We start from the raw sequence: 21,929 nt of genomic DNA on the forward strand, positions 1-21,929 counted from the left end.
AATCGTTCCCAAGAAGAACGGCCTATGTGAAAATTTTCGATTTTTTTTTTATTTTTTAGTTGGGGCCTCTGTGATCTCCTTTTCATACATACGACGGTCAGACAGTCACCCCTCTAAATACCAACCGCTTTTGCCGTTGATTAACTCCAGTGCTAGGAAATTTATAAATGGAAAGGGAATCCAACTGGGTTGAAGAGTTCCTTACAGCCTGAAATTTCCCTTGTAAAGAATTAGGAAAGTTTGATTGCGAAGGGCATCCATTCGTAAAATTTTGTGACCAAAACCAAATGTCAGGCCAAAAGCGATCACCCTACGGCTGATTGAAAACGCCGACCCCGTCTGAACACGGGAAAAGGTGAAGAAGAAGATTTCAATCTATTTAATTCTCTTCTTACCTAATAGCAGTGCATATCCCAAGCACACAAAGAAGGCAAGGAAGTCCGGATATTTGCCTAGGAGATCCTCATGTAGTTCTCCCACCGTAGCTATGGTGAAGTTACTGATCGCTCCACCACACAGTGAGTCAACGTAACCACTCCAAGCTCTAGCCACGCTCGCTGCACCTGCACCCGAGTGACCGGGAAGAAAGAGGTGTTAGAAATCTGGTGCGAACATTACACGACTTTCCTTATCCTGTTAGATTTTGCTCCGATGATAGGTTTGATTTGATTTGAATATATGACTTTATTTATTATTTTTTTAAATTTACAATATACATTTTATCCATTCTCCTTTCTATGCTTATTCTAAAAGATCAAATATGACAAGGTACATATAAAGTACTGTCTTAAGGGTTTGGGTTTTTATATGTAACTTTTCGATATCTCTAACCGTTTAGTTAGTCAGTAGAGTTGAAATCCACCAAGAGCGGGGTTTACCAAATTTAGTTATACTTAATACCCAGTTCAATCCAGAATTGAAGCCAACTCGACATAGCAAAACGCGGTCTTAGAAGAGCTGAAAACCGTCAAAAACTGCCAAAACTTGGTCACAAAGCCATCCTTTTACCTTCATCAGAACTATTTATTTCACAATCAGACTATTTCAGGATTTACCAATCATATGCTTACAAATCATATGCTTACCAATCATATGCTTACAAATCATATGCTTACCAATCATATGCTTACAAACCATATGCTTACCAATCATATGCTCGAGAATAATATTCCAGCCAATCACAAACGCCCAGAACTCCCCCACACTGACATAGGTGTACACAACGTTCTACCTTGAAGTTGTTGATGTCAAATGTGAATGGTTTCTCTTCTTCCTTGGGTTTTCTTTTACTTTTACCTTTACCTTTCTTCTTACCCATGTCTGCAAGATATGTGAATGGTCTTCCCTATGTACGCGTGATTTGGAAATGGAAATGCAAATGCAGTAACTTGCGTGATTTCAATTGGAGTGGTTCGAATGATATCGAACGTAACAGCCGAGTAGTTGAGCATGAATGATACAAACATACAAAATTACAAAGTCAGATATTTTAGACGCGGAGTCAGATATTTTACAATCAAATTTTGATATTGACTCTGACTAGTCCTTTGAAAAGTCTTGATAGATCAAAAAGATTCGAAATAAGAACGCGGTTGGTTATAGGTCGAGTATAGAAATAATCGAATTCTTTACGCAAGGTCAAGTTCCAGTAAGCACGCTTGATGTGTATCTTTACACGAACCGACTCGGGACTTCGGAAGGTTTTTCTCATCTTCATAGAGGGTTGCTCTGAGGATAAACTTTTGAAATTCAGGGCATAGTATATTTTTACAAGGTAAAATTTAGGGGAGGCATTTGTGGATACTTTGTTACTTAGGTATACTGTGAAACTCAGAACAAGGCTCTCTAAAAGGGACACCCGGAGTTCCAATCAAGTGTTGCTCTGAAGATAAACTTTTGAAATTCAGGGCATAGTATATTTTTACAAGGTAAAATTTAGGGCAGGCATTTGTGGATACTTTGTTACTTAGGTATACTGTGAAACTCAGAACAAGGCTCTCTAAAAGGGACACCCGGAGTTCCAATCAAGTCGAAATTCTAATTAGGAAGCAAATACCTATGTCTGCCGAATTTCATCAATATCGGACACACCATTCGAGAGTCATCGCGAAATAGATTTACAGACAGAATGCAAATTTCTCCAGATAAAACTTGCAACTCACTTCGCCCATTCAATTTGCACTCCTCAATTACCCCTACAAGAGAATTAGATACTGAGGTATAAAAACAATAAAAACTAAAGCAAAAGACATGGCGTCAAAGAAAATGAGGCACTTGGAGCTTTTTCAAGTACCCCTAAGTTTCCTACACGTTTAGGGGTGGTTTTTCAAGGGCGAATTTACCTAAATCTTTGTGAAGTATGAACCTATCTAACACTTCTGAGAGGAAATTAAACCTCTAAAGATCAAATTAGTTGGAAAATTTTGGTCAGAAAACCACATCATATGGATACAAAGAATCTCTCGACTACTCTTAAAGTCCTAACAGCTGTTTCATTTCTACAGCCAGAAAAACACTAACCTTCGGTAAAATAAATGAGCCTAACACGAAGGTAATATGTACTTAAACGAAAACCAAGTCAAACCTACGGGCCAGGCAATCAACAAAGAAAAATAGTTTGTTTTTCAGGGGCCGAAAAAATTGACAAAAAATGTGTGAAAAAAATTGATTGTTCAAAAAAACACGAAAGAAATATACTTACTGGAAAGTGGTGAGTTGAACTTTCCGAATGAAAATGAGTCCAGTAGAAACGAAAGCCCATAGTGTCTACCAGAACGCATGTACTGTGACGTAGGTAGGAAAATCAATACCTTTCTGGAGCAAGGGAGAGTGGATGAAAGGGAGAAAAGGAAAGGGAGGTTTGGGCAGGAAAGGGCGCAAAGGGTAGGGAAGGTTTTGGCGCAAGGGCGGAAAAGGGAGGGAGCTTAGAGAAAAAGGTAGCACGCCGCGCCGCTCCACCTCTCCCCCGCTAAATTATAAATTCCGCCCCTTTTCCGCCTTTTTACCGGCCGGATAAAATCTAATCTATTCTGAGAATAAAAGGTTGCCAGAGTGACTCAAAATGAACTATTGTTTTCTATTGTCTTTATTGCGTACTTTAACTACTTTTTCTTGTCTAATGAATTTCACTTTCTTTTGTCTAGGATTATTAAGCAGCGCGCAGACTGATCATACACTTCCAACACTTTAGACATTTCCGACAAATTTTGTATTTTGCTTCCTATGTTAAGTAATGGTAGTCCGCACACCTATCCGTATCAGACATTTCCAACACTTGTCGAATCCAACATAGGCATAGAAACACGTAGCCGCTCCTGCCACCACGCCTGATATGCCATAGGGTAGAAAGCCACCTCCTTCGTTGATCCAATTGTCTAGACGACCGTAATAGAAGCCGACTACTATCACGATGCCCATAACCATGAGGTTAGCTAGCGTGAGGAAGCTGTTGATGAAAGCTGAGCCCTTCACGCCCATACCTGTGGGATAGACGGGAAATGAGAGTTTCATTGCCGTTTTTACTCCATAGTAATGATTAGGCTTGCCAAACGTCCCGAATTGGCCGGGACAGTCCCGAATTTCAGGGGGTGTCCCGGCGTCCCGTTCAGTTTTTCATTTTTAACCAAACTAAATTAAATGGCCAAAAGCGATCACCCTACGGCTGATTGAAAACGCCGACCCCGTCTGAACACGGGAAAAGGTGAAGAAGAAGAAGAAGATTTCAATCTATTTAATTATATCTTCTTACCTAATAGCAGTGCATATCCCAAGCACACAAAGAATGCAAGGAAGTCCGGATATTTGCCTAGGAGATCCTCATGTAGTTCTCCCACCGTAGCTATGGTGAAGTTACTGATCGCTCCACCACACAATTGGATATCAGTCGACACGCTTCAGTCTTCACATCCTCGATTTCCTTTTCCAAGTTCTTCATCAATTCCTTGTACACTATTCGCTTGAAGTTCCGATAACACGGTATGTTGGTGTACTTAATGATCTTCCTGCTATCCTTGATCACATTCTCTTTCACGACATCCATTATGACTTTGTTTTCAGCCGTGATTCTAGCGTCTAGTTTGTACAGAAGGAGTTCGTTCTCTCTGTCGAGTTTTCGGAGTACTATGGCTTGGACTTGAGTTTTACCATAGTCACCAGCGTGGGATCTCATCTGGGTGAAATATTCAAGATGCGGTCATTATAGGTAATAATGGAATTATTCAAATCGCGTCCTTTTATTTAAAAATCCGGTAAGGCCAAGTTCCGGCCTCAGAACGGAGTGCTACATTATTATTATTATTAACAACACGAAACATTTCGCCGCTTTTTTTAACCCTGTAATAACTCCGTTTCCGTTACATTTCCATATTTTAAGTATCATGAAATTTGAAGCAAATGGTAAGTTCTACTTGCTTATTGTCTACGAAATTTCAAAAGTTCAGCTGTAAAAGAAGGGTGAAAAAAAGGACTACAAAATCGATTATTTTACGATTGAATGTCTAGGCCTGACGCGTAGTCATGCGACTTTTAGAAGCGAGGAGTCGCGCACTGTCGCCTAAAAATTTAAACTTATGAAAATGATACAGATCGCTCAACACTCTAGGAGACCCAAGTCGCGCAACTCCAGTGTGAGGGTCTGTACCCTGTATCATTTTCATAGATTTTGACTTCGAGGTGACTGAAAGTTGAACGACTACGCTTCCAATGTGCAACAGTCCTAAAACGGTTTACTACGCATGCGCAATTTAAATCCCCCTCACCTGATCGCGTACAAACTGAGCCTGCCTCTGTTCCTTCTCTTCTATTAACCCAAACATGTAAGTTTTCTCCGCATCCATCTTCTTCTTCAGCGTACACTTGATCAGGTCTCTGTTTAGTTCTATCACGTCCATCAGGACCTGGAATGGGTTAATGAGATTTATATGAGACATCCAACAAATATCGGAATTGTGTTTATATCGATAGAGTGCGTCTACAGACAGCATACAGGTCTAAACTACAGACAGCCAAAGTCGATGACTATCGACTGGAACCCATAAGCTGTGGCCACACATAACACATAGCCGTCGACTGATGCCTCGACAACATAGATTCACCTCGTCGTCGACCATGTGTGGACGGTTCCGTTTGAGAAAGGAAAATACACCTTTGTTTCGTTAGATGGTATGAAAAGTTGTTCCATAATGTGATACGAGTAGAATAATAAGTGCTAAGTGGTGTGATGTTCACACCAGATTCTTACCTTAAGGAAGATAGGCCTGGATTCTGCAGGTGCTACATTCACCTGCGCCACTATATTTCTTGCTTCCTCATATTCCAGATCATCAAAATATTTCTCCTGCTCCGTCTTCTCCTCTTTAGTAGTTCCCTCCTCTACAGAATGGGGTGCTGATAGTGGTAACAGAGGGAGAGAAGGTCTGGCCAGTGGTCGAGTGCTCCTTGTTAGCAACGCCTCCAGACCATCTCCCTCCTTGTTCTCAGTCATAGGGCTCTGTGGAGTACAAGGCGCGTCCAGAAGCACCTGTCTCCCGTTCCGATCAAAGTACAAGGTGTTTCCAGACACAGGATCTACCACCTCGTATAGTTTCTTAGCAGGCACCATCTGATCTTTACTATCCAGGAACAGTGGTTGTCCTGTGACAGGGTCTCTGATGAGATGTATACGAGGGACGACTTCCAGGTCGCCGGTCATGGGGTTTTCCATACGATATCGACCGATCCCTGCGATGTGTACCTCGTCACTAGGTGTAGCATCCTCTAGTATCATATCAGCAGGGAGACCTGCAGTCCCCGCCAGGGGCTGACCTCCCATGCTCACTAGAATGGTTTTGCCCGTCACCGGATCTTTGGCAAGCTTGAACTTGGGCATGTTTGGGACAGGTTGTCCACTGCTGTCTAACAGCACTGGTTTGCCAGTGATTGGGTCTTGGAACACGAAGTACTGGTTAGGTGACGCCTCCACCACTTCACCCTTCTCATTCACAATCTTTATCTTCCCAGTGTCAGGGTCTTGTACCACTTTGAATTTCTTGTTTGTTTCCTCCATATCTTCAGTTTCATTCTCCTCGCCGTCATCTAGTTGTTCTATCTGTACATTGCCAGGCAGTGTGATGAGTGCCTCTTCCTTCTCATCTAGTAGTGTGGTTGTGTTAGCCTCAGCATCATATAGGGTATGATATCCCTGGGATGTAACATCTACTGGGTTACCGTTGTGGTCTAGTATCTGCAACTGTCCTGTCTCATTAGATTTCACAATATACATTTCCCCGTTCTTGATCTGTCCGACAAATGTCACTCCATCTTCTCCTCCATGCAGAGGTTTCCCAGTGAGGGGATCTACTCTCTTGGTCAGGTCAGCTGTTAGTTTCTCCTGTGTCTGCGGATCTTTGAATTCTAACTTGCCTTCCTCAAACTTGTTTACATCCAGTAGGTATCTCTTGCCTGTCTCTGCATCGTAATGTATCATGAGAGGTGGGCTGATTGGTTCTTCTTTATTAGTAACAGGATCCCCGCCCCGCCAAGTCAAGAAAGTTTGACCGTCAAATTATATGTAATGGACTCGGGGTATACCTAAGTACATCAGCTTTAAGAAGTACCTAGACCCCTGGTTTTTAAGGTACAGTATTTAAAGGTAGAAACACACTATACTATCACGTCACGTGAGGTGACATGATAGTAGTGTAGCTGTCCTGGACGAAATTACCTACAATACCTAATAAGGGAAAACTTTGAACTACATCTTTCTGACCCCCTATGATCTCACGTGACGTGATAGTCGAGTGTTAACTAGCTACCTAGGCTATTTTCTTACCGGCAGAATACTAAAGCTTCCATTTTGACATCGAGTGACATTAGTAGTAACGCGCTTGCCATGTAGATGGCCCGGGTTCGATGCCTACCATGCGTCGAAAAAAAAACGTGAAAATGAGTTTTCATAGCGAATAGGTTCCTAATGGCCCAAAAAACCTAACCCCGACTCAAAGTTGTGACTTTGTAGAAAAATTGACAGCTCATCTGCACCATAATAAATTAAAAGAAATAAAAATAGTTCATTTAGAGGTATTAACAATAAAAAATAAAAAAACTCATATTTCGATTGCAAATACGTACCTAGGTGTATGTTCTGAAGTACCTATTACCTTTGCCCTGTAAGCACAAGGTCGCGGGTACGATTCTAACCCAGGGCGAAAAAAAAACCCCTTACCTGAGACAAACTTCCTGCGATATAGATCTGACTCCCAACAGATCCACCTGTTCCAATCGCTTACAGTTCTGAATGAAAGGGTCTAAATCCTTGTCCAGTATACCACGCAATGCTACCATGAATAGTTTCCTTAGTTCTGGACATGAGGACGCCAGGAGTGACAGGCAGTCTCCGGGAATACTTACGCCTAGACTGTAACAACAGCTCATCTGCACCATAATAAATTAAAAGAAATAAAAATAGCTCATTTGGAGATATTAACAATAAAAAATAAAAAAACTCATATTTTGATTGCAAATATACGTGTATGTTCTGAAGTACCCATTACCTTTGCCCTGTAAGCACAAGGTCGCGGGTACGATCCTAACCCAGGGCGAAAAAAAACCCCTTACCTTAGACAAACTTCCTGCGATATAGATCTGACTCCCAACAGATCCACCTGTTCTAATCGCTTACAGTTCTGAATGAAAGGGTCTAAATCCTTGTCCAGTATACCACGCAACGCTACCATGAATAGTTTCCTTAGTTCTGGACATGAGGACGCCAGGAGTGACAGGCAGTCTCCGGGAATACTTACGCCTAGACTGTAACACAAGAAAAACACAATACTTCGTTCACAAAAATCACAATATCCAAAATTGCAAAGTTTGATTCGGAAAATTCAAATCTGATGGACCAAATTTGAGGGATTTTAACCCACTTTTGAAAATGTTTTCTCATTTTGTGAAATCTCTGTGACCGAGTGGGTGTCACACTAGTCTTGCACGCCAGACATTTTGTATGTAGGTACATTTTGTATGTTCTGCGAAAAATTGTGAATGTTTATGCTTTAGATTTACATTCCTTTTTTTTTATAACGGATTAGGATAGCGCACATCTGTTTTTACGAACTTGTGAACACAATAACTTGAGAGCGTTTCGAGGTATCGACTTGAAACATGAAAATATGTAAATTATCAAGGAAAACATACAGAACGTTTTACGTTTATTGGTATAAAAACATAATATCTTACTTACCACCAACCAAAGTCCACCTCCTGTAATTTCCTACACTTGGCTATAGCACGTACACCTACTGGAGTGAGGGAATAGGTCTTCCAGAAGTCCACACTTATCAGATGAGGATTGTATTCGCCCAGAGCTTGAGCCACCTCGTCCATACTGGACACCTGGGTAAACAGGACAACAATATGAGCAAGGTACGTCCCGAGTTCACACCGAAATGAGGTCTAATATTTCATATTTATTTAATATAACTTATTTGATACCGTAGTCTAGGAATAATAAAGAATAAATGTCTTTCTTTGTGTTACTATATCACAACTTTGGTGCTCACTGCAGCATTGTAGGATTTTTCCAAATACATATATCGCAATATGTGTTGTCTACATTTACCTATCCAAAATACTATACAATAAACAAAAATATATGGAATGTATAAAATCATCAGTACTTACTAACTAAATATCATGAGTATATAGCACTAATAAGTATAGTACTAACATTACTAAGTCTACATAACATAATAGTATGGAAAAGCAGTTCACAATCATCATTACAATAGGTACGTATGGGGAACTTTCACAATAAATCAACCTAACATCCTTAAGTATACATAACATGTATGGAAAATTCCTCAGTAGGTGTCTGTGGACCTTCACATGACTCTGAACCAAACAACTAGACCTAAACGGATAAGGTTCGTTCTCGGAACGGCTGGCTTTTTCCTACCCTCTTTTTGCTTTAGGGACGATAAGACCTTAGCAGTTACAGTTCCCTCTATCAAACCTCTACAAAAAAACAAATAGACCCTTGATGTAATGTAATCCAAGGGAAATCCCAAATTACTACAACGAGTTTTACGTTGTAAAGAGTTGTATTCCAGCCTAGTTAGCTTGGTTGGTAGTGCGTCTGCCTTGTAAGCGCTGGGCCGCGGGTTCGATTCCCGGTACCCGGGGCGGATTTTATCCTGATGGGATAATGTTCGTTCTCGGAACGGCTGGCTTTCTCCTATCCTGTCTTCCTTCTCTCTTCGATGATTACAATAGGTACGTATGGGGAACTTTCACAATAAATCAACCTAACATCCTTAAGTATACATAAAATGTATAGAAAATTCCTCAGTAGGTGTCTGTGGACCTTCACATGACTCTGAACCAAACAACTACACCTAAACGAATAAGGTTCGTTCTCGGAACGGCTGGCTTTTTCCTATCCTCTTTTTGCTTTAGGGACGATAAGACCTTAGCAGTTACAGTTCCCTCTATCAAACCTCTACAAAAACACAAATAGACCCTTGATGTAATGTAATCCAAGGGAAATCCCAAATTATTACAACGAGTTTTACGTTGTAAAGAGTTGTATTAAGTTCTAAATCAAAGGAAACTCGCAGTAATTCCTCGCTTCGTGTGACCGTGTCATATATTGCCGGGCGAGTTCCCTTGCCTACGAACTGCCTGGCTAAAAAAAGAGTTGTACTAAAGCGAGTTCTAATATCAGTGGCCACTTCAATGTGTTGTGGTTCCAGAAAAACAATAATTAATAATAATCAGTAATTTCGGAGGAGATATAAAATTGGGTGAACAATTTCGATCTATCTGAGATTCCAATAAAAAGCCGGATTCGAGAATTCAGATTCCATCCACATAAATTTCATATCGGGATTTTCTCAGCTTCAGAATACCAGTTATAATGCTACCTCCATGGAATGCAAGAGGTACGCGATTACTCAAAGACCAATTAGCAGAATATATTCCAGTATAATTCTAGAATATATACCAGTATATGTATTTCTAGTAAGCAGAATATATGCCGGTATAATTCTAATTCTAGAATATATACCAGTATACGTATTTCTAGTAAGCAGAATATATGCCAGTATAATTCTAATTCTAGAATATATACCAGTATACGTATTTCTAGTAAGCAGAATATATGCCAGTATAGTTCTCATTCTGAAAGCTCCGTTTAATGGAGACATGGGGAAATCTAAGGCGCCACTCTTGAACGTCTGCCTCACTAATGTGAGATTTTTTTGCCTACGTCTCTACAATGCAATGCATAGTGCATAGGTTTGTCTTAATGCCGAATCTACAGTCTTTGTACGTTACATTTTTGTAAGAAACTGATAAATCGCACATCGCATCATGAAGGATACTTTGACGCTTTCTAAAAAGATTTCAACATGAGATCTTCAAGAAAAACGTGAAAAAAAAAAAAAAAATGTAGTTCAACAGCAATACGAGACTCTAATTCTGGTGTTCGTAGATTCCTGTATGTTTAACCCAACTTTTACGGCTCTTTGCCCCTACATCTAAGCCCCAAAGTGGGCTTTTTGTATACGTTCTTACTTAAGCTGAAAACCTGATTGATCAGTATATTACCTAGTAAATGCTCGTACGTCCACAGTTCCATAATTGCCACACCAGCCCAGGTCCAGACGTTGTAGTAATGGTGCTCTCAGTGCTAGAGTGGCGAGAAATGCCGAGTTTACCCGAGGCCAGTAAGGCCTGAGATTAAGGCCAGTGTACAGGGTGGGGTCTGTAGCAAGCCGGTGCAGATGAGCGTTCAGATGAGACACCCTGCATAGTGACACGAGGTCCAGGTAGGAGAGGATGTGAAGAACGACCTCGTCCTTCTGAGATTAAGGCCAGTGTACAGGGTGGGGTCTGTAGCGAGCCGGTGCAGATGAGCGTTCAGATGAGACACCCTGCATAGTGACACGAGGTCCAGGTAGGAGAGGATGTGAAGAACGACCTCGTCCTGGGAATAGAATAGAATTTGTTAAAGAAAAATCAAGTCTAAATCATAGGTAAACTGTTTGAATTTAAACTAAAAGCCTTCTTATTTGTGTTGAAGGTAAAGAAGTTACCTACTCTTTGTCCTCACGGGGCTGAGTGTATCTCATACCTATTTCAATCCTGCCGGGAATCAAACCCAAGAGCTCTGGTGTGGAAGTCTAGTGTGATAACCAATTGGCCACGGAGTTTGCTTCTGAGTGAATTAAATTATAAGTATTGGACTCGGGGTATAAGTACCTCAGCTTTAAGAGGTACCTAGACCCCTGGTTTTTAAGGTACAGTAAAGGTAGAAACACACTACTATCACGTCACGTGAGGTGACATGATAGTAGTGTAGCTAAATATTGCCACCAAGACACAGAATGTTAACCATGATATCACTTGTTCTAATATGATGGTCAGACATAGCATTGATAGTTTGAATCACAAGTCCTCTGTTAACCATGATATCACTTGTTCTAATATGATGGTCAGACATAGCATTGATAGTTTGAATCACAAGTCCTCTGTAAACCAGGATACTGAAGATAACACTAGGCATGAAATCAATCATGTGAGTCATATTGAGAGCTATAATAGTAATACCGACAGTATGGAGCAGAGAGGCAATACAATGGTGCATGACATGCCTAATAGCAGCAATGACACTAGTAGAATCAGTAATAATAATGTGGGGCAATACCTAACAAGGGAAAACTTTGAACTACATCTTTCTGACCCCCTATGATCTCATGTGACGTGATAGTCGAGTGTTAACTAGCTACCTAGGCTATTTTCTTACCGGCAGAATACTAAAGCTTCCATTTTGACATCGAGTGACACCTGTTTGAATTTAAACTAAAAGCCTTCTTATTTGTGCTGAAGGTAAAGAAGTTACCTACTCTTTGTCCTCACGGGACTGAGTGTATCTCATGCCTATTTCAATCCTACCGGGAATCAAACCCAAGAACTCTGGTGTGGAAGTCTAGTGTGATACCCAATCGGCCACGGAGTTTGCTTCTGAGTGAATTAAATTATATGTATTGGACTCGGGGTATAAGTACATCAGCTTTAAGAAGTACCTAGACCCCTGGTTTTTAAGGTACAGTAAAGGTAGAAACACACTACTATCACGTCACGTGAGGTGACATGATAGTAGTGTAGCTGTCCTGAACGAAATGACCTACAATACCTAATAAGGGAAAACTTTGAACTACGTCTTTCTGACCCCCTATGATCTCACGTGACGTGATAGTCGTATGTTAACTAGCTACCTAGGCTATTTTCTTACCGGCAGAATACTAAAGCTTCCATTTTGACATCGAGTGACATCGGTTTGTTTGACAATGTTGGCAGAAGATAGGCGAGGTGGTGAGGTAGAGGGCATTCGATCAATTTCCAATGCTTGCAGAATTCGGTCCAAATCTTGCACTACTAGTTTGTGGAATGGGGTGATGTTGAACTGAAATAAAAAGTTAGTAAATAGGTAGGTACTTAAATAAAAATAAATCATAACCTTAGCCCATATTTACTCAATGGGGTCATGTTGAACTGAAATAAAAAGTTAGTAAATAGGTAGGTACTTAAATAAAAATAAATCATAACCTTAGCCCATAATATTTCAACACAAGAAAAACACAATACTTGGTTCACAAAAATCACAATATCCAAAACTGCAACGTTTGATTCGGAAAACTCATATCTGATGAACCAAATTTGAGGGATTTTAACCCACTTTTGATTGAAAATGTTTTCTCATTTTGTGAAATCTCCGTGACCGAGTGGGTGTCACACTAGTCTTGCACGCCAGACATTTTGTATGTAGGTACATTTTGTATGTTCTGCAAAAAATTGTGAATGTTTATGCTTTAGATTTACATTCCTTTTTTACTTTTTTTCTATATAACGGATTAGGATAGCGCACATCTGTTTTTACGAACTTGTGAACACAATAACTTGAGACCGTTTCGAGGTCAGGTATCGACTTGAAACATGAAAATATGTAAATTATCAAGGAAAACATACAAAACGTTTTACGTTTCTCTGTATAAAACATAATATCTTACTTACCACCAACCAAAGTCCACCTCCTGTAATTTCCTACACTTGGCTATAGCACGTACACCTACTGGAGTGAATAGTAATTTAACATGAGCTGTATATTAGGTGTCTGTGTTTCCTATTTATGAGGCCAATTTCTCACAGCATATTGAGGACATTATTAAATAATAAAAATAAATAAAATAATGTATTTTATAAGGAAAAAATGCCATACTATGGCTGAAGGTAAATCCTTGCCCTCCTGTTTACCAGGAAAGCATCTTGGCCACTATACCACCAAGCAAGTTACTTACTTCAGAGGCCAAAAAATCTTTTTAAATTTGCTGAAAGCAATGTTAGAGGTAATTTTTCCCCCTTATGGACCAGAGGTTTTTCAAATAAATAAAAATAAATCATAACCTTAGCCCATAATATTTACTCATGTTCTAATAGATCAGTTGCGCTTACTTGGGTGATGTTTCAAAATCATAGAGCAGGAAAAATGAGGACCAACGGAATTTTTCTTTTCTTACGACTCCTAGATTCCGAGATAAATCGATTTAAAAAATACCGGTAAATCGTGAATTTTGACGTCACGGCATACGCTCCCGTACACGATGACGTCATATCAAATTACCCAAGCAAAGCTCCCTCGCAGGCAACACATTAATGTGATTGTGCGCATACGTTTCTGCACATTTCTTTCTGCTCCTCCGCAAGCGTGCTTGCATACTGGCGCTACCTAGCGGACGAAAAAAAAAAAAACAACTGCGTAAAGTCTGACGTCACACATCTTTGAACTCTTTCATTAGAACGGAAAATAAAAATTGAATTTTCGACATTTTATAGTTATTTTTTCGGAGTTTTGACCTCGGTTTTGATTTTTCCAACTTTTTACATAGGAATTGACCATTTATTTATAATTTTTACACATTTGCAACTGCTCCATTCCAATAGGACTTAATAGTAATTTAACATGAGCTGTATATTAGGTGTCTGTATTTCCTACTTTTGAGGCCCATTTCTCACAGCACATTGAGGACATTATTAAACAATAAAAATAAATAAATAAATGTATTTTATAAGGAAAAAATGCCATACTATGGCTGGAGATAAATCCTTGCCCTCCTGTTTACCAGGCAAGCATCTTGGCCAGTAGTAATTTAACATGAGCTGTATATTAGGTGTCTGTGTTTCCTGTTTTTGGAGCCAATTTCTCACAGCATATTGAGGACATTATTAAATAATAAAAATGAATAAATGAATAAATGTATTTTATAAGGAAAAAATGCCATACTATGGCTGGAGATAAATCCTTGCCCTCCTGTTTACCAGGCAAGCATCTTGGCCACTATACCACCAAGCAAGGTACTTACTTCAGAGGCCAAAAAATCTTTTTAAATTTGCTGAAAGCAATGTTAGAGGTAATTTTTCCCCCTTATGGACCAGAGGTTTTTCAAGTGAGAGGTTTTTTTTAGGTACCTTGTGAGAGTCTACTGTATCACTGGTGTCCTGCAATCGTGTTATGGTATGAGAATTGAATCACGAAGTGGAAAGTTCTATTGTCACTAATTTCTGAAACGCACACAGCCCTACAAATATGATAAACCTGTATATGCTGTAAACTGTAAATGGAAAAAATTGAAAGTTCAAGAAAGTTGAAAGTTCTTGTCCTGCCAAATGTACGGTAAATCAGTAAATGGTAAACACGTAAACAGTGTTGCCAGTTTTACACACAAAAATAGCCGGACTTGTACGGTAATAAACACCAGGCGTACGGTTTTTCTATGTCCCTGTACGGAAATGCAGTGAAAAATATGTAAATAATAAAAAAAAATAATAAAATAGTAAATAGTAAATAGTCTAGAAGACTGATAAAGTGATAAAATACATTGATAACAGATAAGATATGTGATAAGCTGATAAGATAAGTGTATTAAGTGATATATAAAATGATAAAGCATGTAAGGGACAATCAGGAAATGAAGAATATGATAACCTAACTTATAACCATTCAACTCAACCCATTCCTTTGGTAGATTACCCACCTAAAATGAGTTCTGCTGCCAAGAAAACCAAATTTGGACCTTCAGCCAAGTAAGTGCCTGATAGAGTACCTATTATGAACTCAAATGACCTTTCAGCTTCACTACATTTGTCTAGAGTCCACAGATTTATTCAGAAAGGACTTTTTTTTATGTTTGAAAGAGGGAACTGTAACTGCTAAGGTCTACCTAATTAATGATCCCAAAAGTCAAGAGAGAAGAAAGCCACCTGTTCCAATAACAAACCTTATCTGTTAAGGATAAAATTTACCCCAGGCGGGAATCAAACCAATGACCTAGTGCTTACAAATTTGAATTTCCAGTTAATGTTTTGTTGAAGTATATTTTGTAATCAAATGTTAGACCTACAAACCAAAATCCAAGAGATTTTTCATTCACTCTCATTCTTTCATTTTTTTTCCAGGCCACCTACCTGTAAATATGAAAAGGCTCGGAGAGACAGATTGAATTTGATCATAACAGAGTTGAGTACATTTCTACCCGAGCAGAATCCAGCCAAGTCTCCTCAGCTTCACTACATTTGTCTAGAGTCCATAGATTTATTCAGAAAGGACTTTTTTATGTTTGAAAGAGGGAACTGTAACTGCTAAGGTCTAGCTAATTAATGATCCCAAAAGTCAAGAGAGAAGAAAGCCACCTGTTCCAATAACAAACCTTATCTGTTTAGGATAAAATTTACCCCAGGCGGGAATCAAACTCATGACCTACTTAGTGCTTACAAATTCAAATTTCCAGTTAATGTTTTGTTGAGGTATATTTTGCAATCAAATGTTAGACCTACAAACCAAAATCCAAAAGATTCTTCATTCACTCTCATTCTTTCATTTTTTTCCAGGCCACCTACCTGCAAATATGAAAAGGCTCGGAGAGACAGATTAGTTAACCATGATATCACTTGTTCTAATATGATGGTCAGACATAGCATTGATAGTTTGAATCACAAGTCCTCTGTAAACCAGGATACTGAAGATAACACTAGGCATGAAATCAATCATGCCAGTCATATTGAGAGCTATAATAGTAATACCAACAGTATGGAGCAAAGAGGCAATACAATGGTGCATGACATGCCTAATAGCAGCAATGACACTAGTAGAATCAGTAATAATAATGTGGGCTGCTATAATGCTACAGTCATATTGAGAGCTATAATAGTAATACCAACAGTATGGAGCAGAGAGGCAATACAATGGTGCATGACATGCCTAATAGCAGCAATGACACTAGTAGAATCAGTAATAATAATGTGGGCTGCTATAATGCTAGCAGTGATACTAATAATAGAATCAATAGCAATGTAGCCTCCTATAATCCTAGCATTGGCACTAACAACAGAACTAGCAGTTCCACTAACAACTCTTATATTGGTAGCAATGAGACCAACAACAGAATCAATAGCCATGTTAATATTGACGAATCCTACAAAAATACCAATGACACAAATAATAGAATAAGTAATAATATGGGCTCCTTTAAGCACAGTAATGAGACAAACAATAGAATTGGTATTCATGTGGGCTATTATAATAGCAGCAGTGACAGCACTAGCAGAATCAATAACTAACAACAGAATCAATAGCCATGTTAATACTGACGAATCCTACAAAAATACCAATGACACAAATAATAGAATAAGTAATAATATGGGCTCCTATAAGCACAGTAATGAGACAAACAATAGAATTGGTATTAATGTGGGCTATTATAATAGCAGCAGTGACAGCACAAGCAGAATCAATAGCAACGTCAATAATGAAAGCTCTTACAATAGCAATGATACAAACACTAGAATTAATAGTAATGTCATTAATGTGGGCTCCTATAAAGGTAGCAATAATACTGGCAACAGAATTAATGGTCACAGTAATACTGAAAACTCTTATAATAGCAGCAAATCAATAACAACGTCAATAATGAAAGCTCTTACAATAGCAATGATACAAACACTAGAATTAATAGTAATGTGATTAATGTGGGCTCCTATAAAGGTAGCAATAATACTGGCAACAGAATTAATGGTCACAGTAATACTGAAAACTCTTATAATAGCAGCAGTGACAGCAACAATAGAATCAATAGCCATGTAAATACTGAGAACTCCTATAATAGCAATGATACTAACAATAGAGTTAGTAATAATGTCAATAATGTGGGTTCATACTCTATCAACAATGTCATGTCATCCAGCAAAACCCACACTGGTGATAGTCCCTACCAGATACAGCATAATAGTTCAGCTATCTTCCAGAAGGTACAACATGGGGAAGAAAGTAATAATGCTAACTTGAACAAGAGGCAAGTTCGCAAGAATTTGAATTTTTCGTTCGAGAATTTAGGTTTAATAGAGTTAGTAATAATGTCAATAATGTGGGTTCATACTCTATCAACAATGTCATGTCATCCAGCAAAACCCACACTGGTGATAGTCCCTACCAGACACAGCATAATAGTTCAGCTATCTTCCAGAAAGTACAACATGGGGAAGAAAGTAATAATGCTAACTTGAACAAGAGGCAAGTTCGCAAGAATTTGAATTTTTCGTTCGAGAATTTAGGTTCGAATGTAATGTCAAGTGATACAAACACATGTTTTGGTTCTAATGAGAATACAAGTGGTGTCCTCATTTCTGAAACGCACAGACGCACACAGCCCTACAAATATGATAAAGATAAAGCTGTATTTGCTATTTGCTGTAAATGGAAAAAATTGAAAGTTCAAGAAAGTTGAAAGTTCTTGTCTTGTCCTGTCAAATGTACGGTAAATGGTAAACATGTAAACAGTGCTGCCAGTTTCACACACAAAAATAGCCGGACATGTACGGTAATAAACACCAGGCGTACGGTTTTTTTATGTCCCTGTACGGAAATGCAGTGAAAAATATGTAAACAAAAAAAAAATAAAAATAAAGTTAGAAGTCTAGATAGGAGACTGAAGACTGATTAACTGATAAAGTGATAAAATACATTGATAACAGATAAGATATGTGATAAGCTGATAAGATATGTGATGCGCTGATAAGATAAGTGTATTAAGTGATATATAAAATGATAAAGCATGCAAGGGACAATCAGGAAATGAAGAATATGATAACCCAACTTATAAGCTTTCAACTCAACCCATTCCTTTGGTAGATTACCCACCTAAAATGAGTTCTGCTGCCAAGAAAACCAAATTTGGACCTTCAGCCAAGTAACCTTACTCCTTCAACCACCAAGACAAATAGTTTCGCCTGGCAGGATGGAAAAGACCCATCTAGTTCTTCAACGCTTGGTTTCTTTGCAGACAGCAAGAATGTCACTCACAGTCATACTAAAGACTCTTACTCCTTCAACCACCAAGACAAATAGTTTCGGCTGGCAGGATGGAAAAGACCCATCTAGTTCTTCAACGCTTGGTTTCTTTGCAGACAGCAAGAATGTCACTCACAGTCATACTAAAGACAAAACACAAGAGCACAAAGCTTCACACTTCAGTTCCAATACCATTGAAGTACCAATATCACAATGCAGTGAAAACAAAACTTCAAGTCAGACTTATTCAAATAACACAAGAACCGATGTCAAATATAATTCTTCTAAATTGAAAGAACATAGTGATAAAGACAATACAAACAATAGTAAACCGAGAAAATCATTGTTTGATGAGAACCCTGACAAGAGTATTCAATACTATTATCCAAATCCTCCCACCTCTAACTCTTCCAGCTTCTTGTCGGTCAGTCAGTTAAATGTCAAATATAATTCTTCTAAATTGAAAGAACATAGTGATAAAGACAATACAAACAATAGTAAATCGAGAAAATCATTGTATGATGAGAACCCTGACAAGAGTATTCAATACTATTATCCAAATCCTCCCACCTCTAACTCTTCCAGCTTCTTGTCGGTCAGTCAGTTAGTAGACCCTAACAAACCTGCCTCTAAAGATAAAACTCAATCTTACACAACCAAATCCAACGCGATTAAAAAAGAGGAGGCCAAGTTTGCTTCGAACTTGAAAGAACCGATTGAAAACAACAACAAATACAAGAATTACAGTACAGAGGCATTGCTCTCTTCTGGAATGCCACCTCCTGCGATTAAAAAAGAGGCCAAGTTTCCTTCGAACTTGAAAGAACCGATTGAAAACAACAACAAATACAAGAATTACAGTACAGAGGCATCCAAGTTTCCTTCGAACTTGAAAGAACCGATTGAAAACAACAACAAATACAAGAATTACAGTACAGAGGCATTGCTCTCTTCTGAAATGCCACCTCCGAGCAGTAAAACTTACAAACCTGTGGAAACCAAGATGCGATACAAACGCAAGCGAAATGATAACAAAGCCAGTAAGATTACTCCAGGGAACTTGACTAACATTTACAATGTAGCTACTACTTCCTTACAAACCCGTGGAAACCAAGATACGATACAAACGCAAGCGAAATGATAACAAAGCCAGTAAGATTACTCCAGGGAACTTGACTAACATTTACAATGTAGCTACTACTTCCTCACAAACCCGTGGAAACCAAGATACGATACAAACGCAAGCGAAATGATAACAAAGCGAGTAAGATTACTCCAGGGAACTTGACTAACATTTACAATGTAGCTACTACTTCCTCCAGTGCTCTTTACTCCAACTCCAACTACTATGTATCCCCCACCACTGTCAGCTACTACATGGGGAGTGCTAGCAATGAACAGAATTGGAATCCCAGCTATTCTAATAGTACCAACAGTTCATATGATGCCTATGATAATACGACTAACAAATACTTGGAGACAAGTCGAGAGAACAATGTGCCTTCTGCTAATCTCTAGTAGTACCAACAGTTCATATGATGCCTATGATAATACGACTAACAAATACTTGGAGACAAGTCGAGAGAACAATGTGCCTTCTGCTAATCAAAACTATTTCCCCTCAAACACCTCTACATTAGCAGCACCATGTTGCAAATCATCTTCAACATCTCACTACCAGAACTCCATCATCACATCCGCTAATCATCCTGGTCACAGCTATGTAACGTCTACTAGTTATATTCCCAAGTATCATAATGTCACCAACACCAGTCATTCTACATCTAAATCCTCTTCCATATCCGTTGGAACTCAAGTGGTCCCATCATCACATCCGCTAATCATCCTGGTCACAGCTATGTAACGTCTGCTAGTTATATTCCCAAGTATCATAATGTCACCAACACCAGTCATTCTACATCTAAATCCTCTTCCATATCCGTTGGAACTCAAGTGGTTCTAGGAATATAAAGTCCTATTATGCCAACAATAAAATTGCATATTCTACGACATAATTTTTTGGGAATGAATGGATTGGAACACATCAAATTCCTTCAGACCCACTCATTTTTTTTTTTTTTTTGCACTGTACAAACATGTAAGTTGTTATTATTATTGCAACTTTACACTTGGAACTTATATTATTCCATACTTTCCCGAAATGAGGCCCAGTTCTTTTTCTAAGATTTTTTTATCCTATTGTCTTACCTTGACACATGAGCCCAGGTTAATGTGTTTGAGATGAGGTGAGTTTCGTAGTATATTAACCAGGGGTTGGGTTTCGATCGAAGTTCTGTACAGATCTAATCTTTCCAAAGTCCGAACTGTGGCCAAGTGAGCAAACCCTGTCAACAAATAATTCATTAGTATCGTAACCCTGTCAATTAATAGGCCCTCTGAGTACCAAACCCTGTCAACTAATATCCTATTTTTTTTTAAAAAAAGATGAGTGTTTCACCGCCGTTTTTATTTCGTAGCGATGAAACAACTGCTACATTAAACGCTTGTGGTCTGTGTCGTAGCATGCCCATATTGAGCAAGTACAAAATAATATATCAATACACAATACTCTACAATGAGGAATATTTCGTCTCGTCTGGGATTCGAACCCTCACTGTCTCTACCACCTAATCACTGTTATATCAGGACATAAAATACAACTATACAGGGTGTCCACACAACCATTGTACAACGCTTGAGAAACTGTTTAAATGTTGGGACTGGGACAGAATTCAAAATGTTACTGTCACATTTTTTCCTTCTATTACCTAGGTACTTTAACTTTTCATTTGGCTAATTTCCCCTGACATTTAACAATTTGAAGAATTTGTGGAGCCTACCAATGAGGTAATGAACTAATGCAGAGATATTCTTTTGCTGCTAATTCCTTTGTTAATTTTGCAGACATCCTCAATGCGTTGTACATGAGCCAATAGCCACCCTGTATCAATTTTAAAAACCTATAATAGAAATTTAAATGTTGGGACTGGGACAGAATTCAAAATGTTACTGTCACATTTTTTCCTTCTATTACATTACCTAGGTACTTTGACTTTTCATTTGGCTAATTTCCCCTGACATTTAACAATTTGAACACTTTGTAGAGCCTACCAATAAGGTAATTAACTAATGCAAAGATATTCTTTTGCTGCTTATTCCTTTGTTAATTTTGCAGACATCCTCAATGCGTTGTACATGAGCCAATAGCCACCCTGTATCAATTTTAAAAACCTATAATAGAATAATTCTATTCTTACTAGATAATACACGTCTTAAATTAAAACCATAATAAAAATAAAGAAACCTGTGTTGTCTACATTTACCTATCCAATATACTATACAATAAACAAAAATATATGGAATGTATAAAATCATCAGTACTTACTAAGTTACTAAATATCATGAGTATATAGCACTAATAAGTATAGTACTAACATTACTAAGTCTACATAACATAATAGTATGGAAAAGCAGTTCACTAAAAATTGAGCAAGTACAAAATAATATATCAATACACAATACTCTACAATGAGGAATATTTCGTCTCGTCTGG

The 21,929-nt window shown here is 38.5% G+C and overlaps 5 protein-coding genes and 2 long non-coding RNA genes across 7 annotated transcripts in view; 2 read left to right on the forward strand and 5 right to left on the reverse strand.

The window, feature by feature from the left end:
* Positions 1-6,500, reverse strand: part of LOC103513631 — a 9,143-nt gene extending 2,643 nt beyond the window's left edge. Inside the window, exons 1-2 of the mRNA XM_008478477.2 lie at positions 5,240-6,500; positions 4,758-4,895 (exon numbers count right to left, since the gene is read on the reverse strand). Coding sequence (XP_008476699.1) covers positions 4,758-4,895; positions 5,240-6,463 — 1,362 coding nt within the window. The 5' untranslated portion in view covers positions 6,464-6,500. The remainder of the gene's footprint in view (positions 1-4,757; positions 4,896-5,239) is intronic.
* Positions 6,501-7,007: 507 nt separating this feature from the next.
* On the reverse strand, positions 7,008-8,361 carry LOC103513635 (F-box/LRR-repeat protein 4-like). The gene is made up of 4 exons (XM_026826786.1): positions 8,219-8,361; positions 7,594-7,785; positions 7,202-7,393; positions 7,008-7,011 (listed from the first exon to the last, which is right to left on the reverse strand). The coding sequence occupies exons 1-4, from the start codon at positions 8,359-8,361 to the stop codon at positions 7,008-7,010; spliced, it is 531 nt and encodes a 176-aa protein (XP_026682587.1).
* Positions 8,362-10,580: 2,219 nt separating this feature from the next.
* On the reverse strand, positions 10,581-14,558 carry LOC113469238 (F-box/LRR-repeat protein 4-like). Its single transcript, XM_026826787.1, has 4 exons — positions 14,503-14,558; positions 12,272-12,442; positions 10,830-10,963; positions 10,581-10,782 (listed from the first exon to the last, which is right to left on the reverse strand). Exons 2-4 carry the CDS (start codon positions 12,365-12,367, stop codon positions 10,581-10,583), a joined length of 432 nt encoding a protein of 143 aa, XP_026682588.1. The 5' UTR covers positions 12,368-12,442; positions 14,503-14,558.
* Positions 14,559-16,223: 1,665 nt separating this feature from the next.
* Positions 16,224-18,279, forward strand: LOC103513636 (putative uncharacterized protein DDB_G0286901). The gene is made up of 4 exons (XM_026826788.1): positions 16,224-16,646; positions 16,989-17,422; positions 17,641-17,778; positions 18,218-18,279. The coding sequence occupies exons 1-4, from the start codon at positions 16,255-16,257 to the stop codon at positions 18,277-18,279; spliced, it is 1,026 nt and encodes a 341-aa protein (XP_026682589.1). The 5' UTR covers positions 16,224-16,254.
* A 542-nt stretch (positions 18,280-18,821) lies between these two features.
* On the reverse strand, positions 18,822-19,566 carry LOC103513630. The gene is made up of 3 exons (XR_541608.3): positions 19,478-19,566; positions 19,342-19,365; positions 18,822-19,155 (listed from the first exon to the last, which is right to left on the reverse strand). It is a non-coding gene; the product is annotated as an uncharacterized LOC103513630 (long non-coding RNA).
* Positions 19,567-19,586: 20 nt separating this feature from the next.
* On the forward strand, positions 19,587-20,240 carry LOC103513637. The gene is made up of 2 exons (XM_008478483.3): positions 19,587-19,794; positions 19,889-20,240. Exons 1-2 carry the CDS (start codon positions 19,754-19,756, stop codon positions 20,238-20,240), a joined length of 393 nt encoding a protein of 130 aa, XP_008476705.1. The 5' UTR covers positions 19,587-19,753.
* Positions 20,241-20,961: 721 nt separating this feature from the next.
* On the reverse strand, positions 20,962-21,849 carry LOC113469237. The gene is made up of 2 exons (XR_003392709.1): positions 21,608-21,849; positions 20,962-21,336 (listed from the first exon to the last, which is right to left on the reverse strand). It is a non-coding gene; the product is annotated as an uncharacterized LOC113469237 (long non-coding RNA).
* Between the last annotated feature and the right edge of the window lie 80 nt (positions 21,850-21,929).

This window comes from Diaphorina citri, unplaced genomic scaffold (assembly GCF_000475195.1).
Source record: "Diaphorina citri unplaced genomic scaffold, Diaci psyllid genome assembly version 1.1 scaffold998, whole genome shotgun sequence".
NCBI lineage: Eukaryota > Metazoa > Arthropoda > Insecta > Hemiptera > Psyllidae > Diaphorina > Diaphorina citri.